The 13380-nt window shown below is 49.0% G+C and overlaps 1 protein-coding gene across 3 annotated transcripts; it reads left to right on the top strand.

Moving 5' to 3' along the window:
* The first annotated feature begins 5515 nt into the window (after positions 1-5515).
* On the top strand, positions 5516-13170 carry LTO1 (LTO1 maturation factor of ABCE1). Of its 3 annotated transcripts, none has more exons than XM_061202219.1 (6): positions 5516-5672; positions 7076-7181; positions 8277-8347; positions 11520-11637; positions 11921-12029; positions 12904-13170. In XM_061202219.1, exons 1-5 carry the CDS (start codon positions 5623-5625, stop codon positions 11987-11989), a joined length of 414 nt encoding a protein of 137 aa, XP_061058202.1. In that variant the 5' UTR covers positions 5516-5622; the 3' UTR covers positions 11990-12029; positions 12904-13170. The 3 variants fall into 3 exon arrangements, with proteins under 3 accessions (XP_061058202.1, XP_061058201.1, XP_061058200.1); XM_061202218.1 differs by having other exon boundaries at positions 11921-12033; XM_061202217.1 differs by having other exon boundaries at positions 11921-13170.
* Positions 13171-13380: the final 210 nt, after the last annotated feature.

The raw sequence follows: 13380 nt of genomic DNA, 5'->3' as shown, positions 1-13380 counted from the left end.
AATCCTTTTTTTCCCCTGATTATGAAAAGCGATATTACTTTGTGATTAAAAAAAAAAACCTCATAAAAACATATAAAGGAGAAAATAAAGATTACTTATAATCTCATTAATCCTATCCCCCAGAGAGGGGCTCTGTAACTCTAGGACTTGGATAGAGTTAATCTACACTAGGAAAGGGACCCTGTTCCTGTAGATTATTATTATTTTTTAAAGTAGTTCTTAATTTATTTTCTTTACTTATTTTTGGCCCCGCGAGGCATGCAGGATCTTAGTTCTCCAATCAGGGATCGAACCTGTGCCCCCTGCAGTGGAAGCACAGAGTCCTAACCACTGGACCACCAATAAATTAATTAATTAATTAATTTTAAAAATAGAAATGTTTTTAATGGAAAAGAATATGAAAAATATATATATATGTATAACTGAGTCACTTTGCTGTACAGAAGAAATTAACACAATATTGTAAATCAACTATACTTCAATAAAATTTTTTTAAAAATAGAAGTGTTTGCATATTCTTGTTCAAGTTCAAAGAGAACCAGGTGGATATAACTAAAATGAAAAACAAACTTCATCAAAGCTTATTGGAAAATGCTGACTTATTGGAATTGATTTTTTTTTAATTTTATATTCACATGAAATACTAGGCAGCCTCCAAAACTAACCAAACAAAAACTGATCTGTAGCTGTACAGTGGTTAACCTGGAAACACATCCATTTTATTAGGACAAAAAAAGCAAGTTAAAAACAAAATGTGTCATTTGCTCCTATGGTGGTTGAAGAAGAAACCTGCAAGCATATTTTTTTAATATAAATTTATTTATTTATTTTTGGCTGTGTTGGGTCTTTGTTGCTGTGCACGGGCTTTCTCTAGTTGCGGCGAGCAGGGGCTACTCTTCGTTGCGGTGTGCGGGCTTCTCATTGCGGTGGCTTCTCTGGTTGCAGAGCATGGGCTCTAGGCGCGCAGGCTTCAGTAGTTGTGGTGTGTGGGCTCAGTAGTTGTGGCTCGCGGGCTCTAGAGCTCAGGCTCAGGAATTGTGGCGCACGGGCTTAGTTGCTCCCCAGCATGTGGGATCTTCCTGGACCAGGGATCGAACCCGTGTCCCCTGCATTGGCAGGCGGATTCTTAACAACTGTGCCACCAGGAAGTCCCCTGCCTACTTTTTATGGGTTCAGTTGCTAACATGGGCACCAAATTTGAAACTTACTTAAGGCTTTGAAAAAAATTATATTTGAACTTTAAAACTTTGCCTTTTTCTACCTTCAAGGCCCTAGTTTTAAAGTCTGGCCCTTATTGCAAAAGGAAGCAATTTCTGAATACAATATTGAAAATCCAAGATAATGTAATCAAACTCTTATCCTTCAATGTTAAGACAATCTGTGTTAAAAACAATATTTTAGGAACACAGCCGGAGAACCCTCTAAAGCTTTAATTTTCAAACTAATAGTGTGAAATGAATAATGTTGATATTTGTAACGCATATAATCTTTCAAAGCTTTGCACACTTTTTTAAAAAGCTTGAGGTTGACTCGTGGTCTTCTGTACAAATCTTTATACCCACGAATTTTATCTTGTGATTGGTCTCTCTTTTTTTTTTTTCTCATCACATATCTGTTTCCCTATGCCAAAAGATATAGCTTGTTTTATTTTCTTTCAGCTGGTAAGGTTTATGGTCAGGACATGTATTTTATGTATGTCGTAATAAGAGAACAGTTCCCTTACTTGGGACATGTTTGTAATACAGTGTGAAGTGGGTATGGGAAGGGTATAAAGTTGTATATATATGAAGATTATTTTTGTGTGGAAATTCAAAGGGAAAAATGTGACAAAATTAGCAAAAATGAATCGGTGGCCAGAGTGGTGGGAGAGTGGATTTGTTTGCTTTCTTGTTTTGCTCTTTTTCCTACAACCCAAATGTTTTGTGATTTCATTTGCTTACGAAAAAAAAAAAAAAAGCTAAAAATGAAAATACATTTAAAGGACCAATAATACAAAGTCTATTTCATTTCATCTTCCCCAAATATATTTTTTTGGACGTTTTTATTCTTATAGAAGTCACTCGTGTTCACTGTGCAAACATGGAGTACTTAGAAGAAATATAAAAGGAAATTTAAAAATTACTGTAATTCCAAAATCTAGATATAATCACCGTTAACATTTTGCTGTGCTTACTTTAGTCTTTTTAAAAGCATAATTGTTTAATGTTGATGGAATTGGAGTATATGTAGAGTTTTTTCTTTTTTTCCCCTTTTGTTTCTATTTTTTAATTTTAATTTTTTTATTGAAGTATAGTTGATTTACAGTATCGTGTTAGTTTCAGGTGTACCAGAGTTTTTTTCTCTTTCCTTAAACATCACGAGCATTCTCTGACGTTACTCTTGTTTCAAATATTATTTTTGGCAGTTGCTTAAGAGTCTTTACGTATGAATATCCTACCATATACGTATCATCATCCTCTCTTTTCATCATAAGCTGGTTTCTCTTTCTGGCTTTTACAGATCATGCTATCATGCTGCAATGGACAGCGTTGTACAAAAAATTTTCACTTTTCTCTGTTTATTTCCTTGAGCTGAAGTCCTAGAAGTGAAATTACTAGGTGGAAGGGTAAAAAAACATTTTAAATGCCCTTCCTATCTTTTCAAACTGCTGGACCAAAAGGTAGCTTTAACTTAGGCATCCATGGGCATTGAGAGTATCTTCATTCTAAAAAAGATGATTTTTTTTTTTTTTTTTACAATTTTAAAAAGGTAAAAAATTCAACTTTTTCTTTCGATTCTCATTCTTTTACTACTAGTAAGTCTGTCTTTGCTATACTTTTGTTTGCCAGTCAGCTGTTGTTCTTTTCTGTGAATTATATATTCAAGTCCTTGGCCCATTTTTTCCCGTTAAGATGCATTTATTTCTTATGCATTTGAATAAGTTCTTTATAAACCAGAAATATTATTCCTTTAGTTATAAAATTTATGACCAATATATCCCCAGATTGTTCTTTAGTTTTTAATTTTGTTCATTACCACATTTGCATTGGTTTTTCCTTCGTGATGTCCTCCGTGGCTTTTCATGTGTTAAAAATGCATCTCCAGGGCTTCCCTGGTGGCGCAGTGGTTGAGAGTCTGCCTGCCAATGCAGGGGACACGGGTTCGAGCCCTGGTCTGGGAAGATCCCACATGCCGCGGAGCAAGTAGGCCCGTGAGCCACAGCTACTGAGCCTGCGCGTCTGGAGCCTGTGCTCCGCAACAAGAGAGGCCGCGATAGTGAGAGGTCCGCGCACCGCGATGAAGAGTGGCCCCCGCTCGCCGCAACTAGAGAAAGCCCTCGCACAGAAACGAAGACCCAACACAGCCAAAAATAAATAAATAAAAAGAACCAGTTGACTGAAAGGGTCAGTTGAGCCCTAAGAGCCGGGTAGCATTCCTTCTTAAAAAAAAAAAAAAAAAAAAAAAAAAAATTGCATCTCCAGGGACGTCCCCGGTGGTGCAGTGGATAAGACTCCGTGCTCCCAATGCAGGGGGCCCGGGTTTGGTCCCTGGTCGGGGAACTAGATCCCACATGCCTGCCGCAACTAAGGAGCCCACCTGCTGCAACTAAGACCCAGCACAACCAAATAAATATTTTTTTAAAAATGCATCTCCACGCTTACCTGAATGTTCCACCTAAATTTTTAAATGTCTTTTTTAAAAAGTCTTTAATTCATTTGGAACTATTTTGATGAATGGGATGAGATATAAATGGAACTTGATTTTTCCCAAACCACAAATTTTCCCATTTTAGTGATTGATGCACATCCCCTTTCCTCATTAATTTGTGGTGCTTTTTATCATGTGGAAAGGTTTTACGTTTCCTAGAGTCTCCTTCCAGGCCATTCCATCTTTATTTCATTCATCTGTCTATTCTTGAACCAATATGCTACAGTATTTTTATGGAGACTTCTATCTTTTCAAATCTGGTACGGCAAGCCCTCCATATCATTCTCTCTTTCAAAACCATCTTAGTTATTCTTATCAATTTATTCATCCAGATGAAATTTAGAATTTGACACATTCTCCCCAGATCATGTGGAAACTGATTGGTATTGCATTTCTTCCCATCCAGGGTGGTGGTATAGCTGTAGTTTTCTTTGTATAGGTCCTGCTCAAATCTTGTTATTTCTAAGAAATTTACTGTGACCTTAATAAAGTGGATTTCCCCAGTCATCCCTACTCAGGCTACTACCAATTAGTGTTAGAATAATAGAAAGCAAGTGAGTTTTTTGGCGATTCATCATGTATATAGCTACTTGCTGAACTCTATTACGAATTCTGAGGGTGTCTTAAATGCTTATTTGGGGATTTCTAGATGGACCATCACACCTACAAATAACAGTAGTTTGTTGGATTTTTTTTTTTTTTTTTGGATAGACTTTTTGCTCAATTTTACTGCGTTGGTTAGGCCTCCTAGATGCGTTCAATGGGCACGTGATAAAGGCATTCTCGTTTAACTCCCGATTTTAATGGGAATGCTTTTGGTATTTCATATCTATGTTCTATTGTGGCTGATAGTTTGAAGTACCTTTTAAAACTCGTGTTCAGGAAGTATCTGTCATGGCAATGACAAATGGGAGGACTAAAGCTAGAAGCTATTTTTTTCAAGAGGCAGGGATGCCTCCAGCTGGAGTGAGGGCACAGGTGGCTCTTAATCATGAACACTTCTGTGCTGATTCTTGACTCTCTACGTGAATTATGAATTACTCTGCTTTTGCTTTACAATCAAACAACTGCAAGAATAAAAACACAAAAACTTTTATTTCCAGTTTTCAAAAAACTATAGAGTTTCAATCAAGTTTCAACATGTATAATGCCTTTCCCAGCGAGGGTTAAGACGACCAGGCTGTTTCTCTGTCACCTGCTGCTGTTTCACTTTCCCTGGGGTCGGGTCAGCCCTGCGTTTCTTGGACAAAGGCCTGCAGTCCCTGGATTACTGTTAACATGGATTTAATGGCATTGTAGGCGGGGTCTCAAGTCTGACGTCGTCCTGGAGGGTGGCCCCTGGCTTCGGGTCGGGGTCGGTGGGGGACCGGGCCACTCTCCTCTGGGTCGTGTCTCCACCCCGGGAATTGCCCTTCCTGGAACTCTTCCCCTCAAAACCCCACTGGCAGAGCCTCCGGAGGCGTTGGTTCTTTGGTAACTTTTCCAGTTTTTTTCCCTGATTCCTTCCAAGCCGCTTTTGGCAGTTCGGTTGCATCTGCCTGGTTTTGTGACGGTGAGGTCACGGGTCACCCCCACCCCCCGGGTCACCCCCACGCCCCCGGGTCACCCCCACGCCCCCACCCCCGCAGCCAGGTGGATGCTCCAGCCGGGGAGCAGCTGACCCCTGGCGGGAGCCGGGGATAAGGGCGAAGAGGACTCGGGGCGGGGCCGCGTCCCGGCCCAGCTCCGCCCAGCGCCGCCGCCGCGCACGCGGTTTGGCCCCGCGCCGGCGCGTGCTGAGCCCTCCCGCGTGCCGTCCTTACCCGGCCTGCCCCGCGCGGCCGCCCCCGGAAGTGGACTTCGCCTCCTCAGAAGCGGTGCGTCCGTGCCCGAGGCTCGTGTGACTGCGGCCGCAGCGCTTGGCGCCGGAGCTTGAGGGGCGGGCAGGCTGCCGCCATGGCCGGGAGTCAGGACATGTTCGAAGCCATCGTGATGGCGGATGAGAGGTGGGTAGCGGGACTGGGCCGGGCCCCCACCCGGGCAGGTCTGCTCTCAGCCGCTGGGCTGCGGCGGCCGCCCGGGCCCTGGGGAAACGCGCTGTGGCTCAGAAGGCGGCTGGCGCGGGAGGGCCCGAGATGCTGCTGCTTCTCCTTTGCTCATCGGCCTCTCGGGCGAGCGCCACGTGCCCAGCTGCTCCTCTAGACCCGCCTCCCCCGTCCGGGGCTGCCTCACGCATCTGCTCGGCCTGGTGACTGCCTCCCTCCAGGGACGCCCCTTCCTCGGGTGGGACGGACCTTTGCCATCTGGGCGCTGCCCGTTTTTCTTGTTCCTCAGCGGTAGGACATACGGCAGCGTTCACGGACACGCTCTTAAAGGTGTCAGGCGTCATCCTTTTCCCTCCTGATCCCCCGGGGAGCGCCTAGGGCTGTGACCGGGGCGGGGGGGGGGAGCGGGGGAGCTGTTGGTTGCTTTGTGGCTGTCTTCCAGTGCCCTGCCCACTTGAGACATCAATAGATGTCAGTTAAGAAAGAGAGTGAACAGTAAACAGTCGCTGACGTTTATTTGGAGATCGCTGTGAATTGGACGCTGAGCTAAGCGTTGTATCCCGTTATTTATTTTAGTCCTACTCGTGAAGTGGATCCTGTTCTTCACCCTGTCTTTCAGAGGAGGAGGCAAGGTCACTCTCAGGGCCCCACAGCCAGTAAGTGGGAGCTGTCCCCTCGGCCTCACTGGGCGCTCCGGCACACCCCTTTCACTTTGGTGACTGCAGGTTATGATGGTGCCAGTTACACTGCTGGGCCTTCAGAGTCAGAGCCTCTATTCTACTGCAGGCGCCACGGTCACGGTACATTTTGTGATCATCTGATGGCGTTTCTCCTCGCTAGTCTCCTGAGATGTGATGGAAAGCCCGGTACATGTTGCAGAGTTTTTGTTTTTTTTTGTTTTTTTTGAAGCCCTTGACCAAGCAGTCTAGCTTACAGACGCAGAACTGGGGCTCGATGACCTGGCTGCAGACGGATTACCGGGCAGATTTTGAAAAGCAGATTCCCGGGCCTTACTCCAGACTTAACTGAATACGAGGGGTGAGGCCCCTGAATTTGTATCTTTGAAATTTTCCTGTGTGTTTCTGATATTCTGCCAGGTTTGGGAATCACCGATTTGGCCCACCTTCCTCTTTGTAGAAGAGGTAAATGGGGCTTCCAGAATTACAGCGACTTGCCAGACGGAGAGACTTAGGGAGGGGTGGAGCTGAGATTGGAACTTAAGTTTTCTGGCTTAAATTTTGTTCTTTTTCTACAGTACTGGGTCTTGTCTTGCTGGGTCTGGGTGATGTGGAAGAGGAAAGTGTTTGCAGGAAGAATGCGCCTTCTCCTGTTTATTTGCCCACGCTCCCTCTCCTCTGTTGCAGGTTTCACGGGGAAGGTTATCAGGAAGGCTATGAAAAAGGAAGTAGTTTGGGCATGATTGAAGGAAGACAGTATGGCACGTTACATGGAGCTAAAATCGGATCTGAGGTAAGTGGGACCCCCCCCCCCCACTTAGAAAGGAATCCTTTTCTCTGACCATTGACAATTTGCCTTGGTGATCGGTATGATCGAGCCACCACTTCAGGCCTCTTCCCATGGCAGTAGGCTAGATAGAACGTTGACGGAGAAGTCGTCTCAGAAGGGAACCCGCAGAGGGTGTCGCTGTGTGGAGGTGATGAAGTCGGGTGGGCTGGAGAAAGAGAAGACAAGGCCCCCCTCACCTCAGTCGACGTCCAGTGTCATGGTGCTGGCCTGTGTCTTAAGCCAGCTGAATCCTCCCCCAGAGACCGAGCGCCCTGTGTCATGTGAAAGCGTGCCGTTTATATTTCTGTTGGAGTTCCGTAAAATCCCTGATTTTCCTTTTCTCCGGCCCTTCGACCTAGACTGGCCCTCACTTATGGAGATAACTGGCCCTAAGCAGTAACGTCTGAGGCCGTCAGGACGGTATTAGGTGTCTGTGGCTGCAGAACGAATCAGCACAAGACACGTGGGCTTAAGACAAGCAGTGTTTATCATCTCACACGGATTCTGAGGTCCAGGAGCAGCTGAGCCGGCTGGTTCCGGCTCGGGCTCTCTGGATGCTGGAGTTAAGAGTCAGCCAGCCTGCAGTCAGCTGAGAGCTTGCTGGGGCTGGAGGAGCCACTTCTCAGGTGGCTGCTCCCGCGGCTGTCCTCACCGCGTGGACCTCTCCACAGGGCTGCTTGAGTGTCCTCGTGACACTGTGCGGGTGACCCACGTCGGCAGGGCAGAGGTGACATTGTCTGTTAGTGCCTAGATTCAGAGGTCGTGTGCTGCCTCTTCCAAGGTCACCCCGATCCAGTCAGGGGACCGCACAGGGCAGGAATACCCGGGGGTGGGGAGGTGGGGTCCAGTGGGGCCACCTTGGAGGCTGGCTGCCCCGCTGGTGACTTGACCTCCAACTTCTGTAGCCTGGTGCCCAGTGGGTGCTTCCAGAACAGCAAGAGAAAAAGCATCACTGCCCCCTGGGCCCCCGCCCCCCTTTTTGTTTTGAGAGCTTGATATTTAGATCAAGTATAGCTGTTGGTTAGTCATTTCACTCTTGAATGTTTCGTAAATTCACAGATCGGGTGCTACCAAGGTTTTGCTTTTGCTTGGAGATGTCTCCTGCACGGCTGCACCACTGAGAAGGACAGGTAAAGCTGAGCCTTCTTTCTTCTTCGGTGTCTGGACGGGAAGTTCCGGTTTCATAGCTCACTCTGACCTTGGGCGGTTAGTGTCTCAGTCTCATCACCTGTGAAATGGGGAAATAACCAGGCCGAACCTGAAATGTTGTCCTGAGGTTTACAGGAAATAGTAACTAGAAAGCGCCGGGCGCATTTCTGGTGTTGGGTGAACATCCGTTGTTATTACTTCCCAGGGATCCTCGGATCCCCCTGCCTTTTCCCTGGAGACTTTAGGGCGCTAAGTGGCTTTTAGTTACCCTGCCAGTTAAACCACGATGAAAATGATATTATCTTCTCATTCATCTTTCCTCTGAGCGTCTAACAAACAGAGCAGAACAGTCTTGGTATGATCAGGGCTCAGAAATGGTGACTCCCTTGTCACTGGGTTTTTTAATGTAGCTGAAAGGTCTGCTAATGAGATGACCCATTTCATGTGTTTCACAGGTGTCAGGTACCTGGAAGCACTAAGTAACTATGAGCTGTTATTTGTAGTGTTTGTAGCCTTTTTTTTTTTTTTAATTAATTTATTTATTTTTGGCTGCATTGGGTCTTCGTTGCTGCGCGCGGGCTTTCTCTAGTTGGGGCGAGCGGGGGCTACTCTTCGTTGCGGTGCGCGGGCTTCTCGTTGCGGTGGCTTCTCTTGTTGTGGAGCACGGGCTCTAGGCTCGCGGGCTTCAGTAGTTGTGGCACACGGGCCCAGCAGTTGTGGCTCGCGGGGTCCAGAGCGCAGGCTCAGCTGCTGCAGAGCACGGGCTTAGTTGCTCCGTGGCATGTGGGATCTTCCCGGATCAGGGCTCGAACCCGTGTCCCCTGCATTGGCAGGCGGATTCCCAACCACTGCGCCACGAGGGAAGCCCGTCTGTAGCCTTTGGAGCGTGCTCTTGCTGGGTGCTGCTTCCTGAAGCCCCGGGACCCTGTCCCCACCCCCGGTCTTCACTCTTAAGCTGGAAGCGCACCCTTATGTGAAAGGCCGTCCTGCCACTCATGAGAGCTGACACTGGGCTTCGGCGGCTGCTCTGCATCATCTTGATGTCTGGTGGCTTTGCCTGGCCTGGGAGGGGTGCCAGGAGAGTCGATAACAGAGCAGGGAAGCTGGCATTCCCCCGTCCACGTGACCTGTCATCTTATTTGGAATATTTTGAATTTCTAGAACTTGGGCCACAGCCATACTGAAATGTCAGAGCAGGGATGCTCAAGACAGAGTGTGGGTGATTGTGGGGTCACCTGCTCTCTGACTTGTCCTGTCACTGAGCAAGTGGGAGTTGACCGGATTCGTCCATCAGCCGAGGGCCATCTTGGGGAGATTTTCCTCTGAAGATTCAGTGGGAGTGGGCGGGTAGCTGGCGGTCAGGTTGGGACAGTGGTTGGCAGCCCCGGGCGCCACTGGGCGGCGGTCGGAGCGGAGCGTGGCTCCCCACTCCAGACCCACGAAGGCGGGGTGGGGCGCACGGACTTGGAATGCTCCAGCAGCCTCCCCTTCTCCCCGCACCGGGATCTGCGGCTCACGGAGGGCCCTGCACTGGGTGTGAAGGGTCTCGCACCCGGGGGCTGCCAACCCACACCCCAGGGCAGGGGTTCCCTCCCTTCCTAAAGCCGCGCCCCCGGTCTGTCCATCAGAGGGCCCGTGGCCCGCCGCCCCGCCATCCCCACCCCACCAGCAGAGCCCGGGGAGCCCTTTGAAACACAGCCTAAAACCCTTTATCTTAGAGCAATGGTTTTTGGATTTTCTAAGTCTGTACAGTTGTTTTTTAAATGGTAGAAGGCGGACAGAGGATCTGCTTCTTTATGTTTCCAGTAAGGATGTTAAAAGAGAAACACCTGCCATGTGTGTTATCATTCAGTGAGCTAAGGGAATTTTCACACCAGAGAAGCTGTGTGGAGAGCCGTATCTCAGCCTGAAGGATGGCGACCTTTCATCAGGTGACCGTAGCTTTCTGACCCACCCTGAGACGCTCCTCTGCCCCTTCCGCAGCCTGGTGAAGGCTCTTTCCCTTACACCAGCCGTGAGCGGGTCACACCCTCCTGACGTGTGACGGGCTGGGTGTGTCTGGAGTAGCTTCACTGACCCGGGAAGGCAGGAATGACCCGTCGCCGCTTGCAGAGTTGGGAGTGGGTGGTAGTCGTCGTATCGTGGCAGGTGCAGCCATTTCCCGCATGTTGGCATCTGCCTTCCAACTCCCTGGAAACCAAGTGCTTTGTTGCTTTAATTAACTCACTCTGATCTTCTGCGGTTTTGTGTTTTCTCCAAGAGGTGGCCATCATAGTTCTTCTAAACTGGTTTAAAAACCGCAAATGTGAGCAGGTCCTGGTCACTTTGAATGGCTGTTGCTTCATCCTAAGGATGAGTCCTTCAAGATTGCCAGGGATCAGATATCTAGCATGCTCCTGACACCCTGGGGATCAGATGTGGTCAGGGGGAGGCGGCTCAGCAGGATCGCTTGCCCGCGACCCAGAGGGCACCCACCCTCCCAAATGAAGCGAGGAGACTGACGTTTATCGAGCTCCTACTCTGTAGCACGTTCTGGGCTTTATCCTCCTGAGAGCCTGGGAGGTGGCCGTTAAGGCCCCATTTTACAGATGAGGACGCTGAGGCTCGGAGATGTGAAATACCTGAGTGCCTTGGGGCGGTTGTCCAGGCCGCCCACCAGCTGAGCTCCTCCTCTTCCTGGGAAAGGGAGCCGAACTCAAACACCAGCCACTGTTTCTGCCCTATGGATGGAGGGGGCTTGCCGGTTTACCTGCTGTCAAACTCCCAGAGGCCGTGAGCGTGAAGATTGCAGATCCTGCAAAATCCCCTGGTCCGGAGCAGGCAAGGCCGTGCCCGGCGCTCTTTCCCGTTCGCTTCTGTCTGCTCTGGGGTCAGACCTGGGGACGGTGTGCTGGTCGGTGTTGCCTTGGCCACTGCGTCCAGATGGAGCCGTCCCTGTAAGGTCGGTTCGCTCTTGATGTCGGGACGCGGTTGTGGGCGGGCTCACATTGCCAGGTGAGTAGAGGTTGTTTAGTGTGATGACGGTCAGTCACCAGCGCCTGAGGCCAGACACGCTCAGCACCACCACCTAAAGCCGGCGAGCGGCATCGCTGTTACGCAAGCTGAGCCTGTCGTGGGCGAAGGGCTAAAAGGCTTTATTTCTGTGTCTTACAGCAAAAAGATGAAGGTCTTAGAATCGTTGATTGGAATGATTCAGAAATTCCCTTATGATGACCCTACTTACGATAAACTTCATGAAGACTTACACAGAATTAGAGGGAAATTTAAGCAGGTTTGTGTCCTGTGTGTTTCTTTTTGATTGGGGGGCCTTTCTCAGATGTAGCTGGGGCAGCCCTGGGGGCTCACTTTGCTAATGGTTTTGGGGCCACCGGTAACATATAAATGGCCAGTAAAGCAAATCCTTGTCTATGTCGATGTAAGGAAACCGAGGACCGTCTAGGGAACAGGTGTGAGAACTTCTTGAAGGGTGGTGACCTAGACAAGTAGAGCTGCAGCTAGAGAGCGAGAGTTCTGCTCTAATTTAAAAAAACATTTGTTTTCTTTTGTGTTTTCAGCTTTGTTCATTACTAAACGTCCATCCCGACTTTAAAGTTAGTGCAGAAGGTTCCGGACTTTCATTTTGAGGATGACAGACGCACAAAGACGAAACATCAGGGAACAGATGTTCGTACGTTAAGTGTTTAAAAATGTGATTAAAGGCAAAACAATGATGGGGGATTCATTGTTTTGCAGGGAGGGTTCCAGCTTGGCCGCTGAAAGGGCTTCCTTCCCCCGAGGTCTGCCGGGTGGCCTCGGTGCCCCCCACGGGGCCCCTCCACATAGGCCCATCCTTTGTTGGACCCTGTCTGCTCTGCAGCGTGAACGCGGCCCTGGCAGAGCCCTCACCGGGCTGCTCTTCTCTGGTCCAGGGTCCAGGCCCCTGGCTCACGGGTTCTCGTCACCTGGCAGGCCTGGCTGGATCTAGATTCGGGTTGGCTCTGGATAGGATAAACCTTCCCTTTACCCCCCGGGCTTTGGTCAGCGCTCAGAGGGACAGTTTTTTAAAAAATGAGAGCCACAGGATTGACACGAAGCAGGTTAATGGAAGGAGTGATGGGTACTGTGACATTTATTGACCTTTGAGATGTGCCAGTGCTGTGACCTGCTTCTCATGTTTTATTTAGTCCCTTCAGGAGCCCATGAGGTAGGCGTTATTCCCATTTTATAGACGAGGGAACTGAGGCCCAAGAGACTGCCTGGTCCAAGGGCAGTGGGCGGCAGAGCTGGGACTCCAGCCCCGTCTCCTGGTGCCCGCTCTGGAATGCATGTTCGCACCCACAGGCTCGGGGTCCCTGCCCGCAGGTCCCCGCTATGCCCCGTGGAGCCCTGGGGCATCTCATGTGGCCATGGACGTGGGCGTCTGGCTGAGCGGAGCAGAGGCCAGCCCTGTCCCCAGGAAGCCGGGACGTGCTCTTCCTGTGTCCCCGGGTGGGTGGGGCTCTGCAGCATCAGAAATGGTCACGGGGAGGAGACTTTAAGGCCACCGTTCTATGTGCAGAAACTTCGGAGCCTTACTGCAGCCTGCCTTCTAGTGTGAGTTCTTCTGTCTTCTGCCCGGACTTAAAAGGCATCATCTGTACGCGGTGCACGGCCTCAGGTGCGCCTTCGTCACAGACACCAGCAACGCTTATCTCTGGCTGGTGGGATGGAGGGGCTTTTGTTGTCGTTTTCCTGGGTGGATTTTTGTGCTTCCTAAGCAATCTGTTTGGATAATGTATTATTTTTATAATTGAAAAAAAAATAAAGAGTATATTTTAAAGCAAAAGGCCGTCTGGGACCATTTTTGATGCGACATCTAGCGAATTCATTCCTTTCTCCGTGATATTTGGGGTTGAGGTACCAGGGTCGCACCGAACAGCCTTCTGTTGTGTTTGTGTCTGCGTGTTTCATTAATATGCATGGAGGCAGCTACCGCGACAGGACGGCGCCCCATGATGTTCAGGAAAGGGTCGGGTCCTGCTGCCCCTGGCCAGCC

This window comes from Eubalaena glacialis, chromosome 10 (assembly GCF_028564815.1).
Source record: "Eubalaena glacialis isolate mEubGla1 chromosome 10, mEubGla1.1.hap2.+ XY, whole genome shotgun sequence".
Lineage (NCBI taxonomy): Eukaryota > Metazoa > Chordata > Mammalia > Artiodactyla > Balaenidae > Eubalaena > Eubalaena glacialis.
The sequence above is the reverse complement of the archived record's forward strand: the minus strand, read 5'-3'. Positions and strand labels throughout refer to the sequence as shown.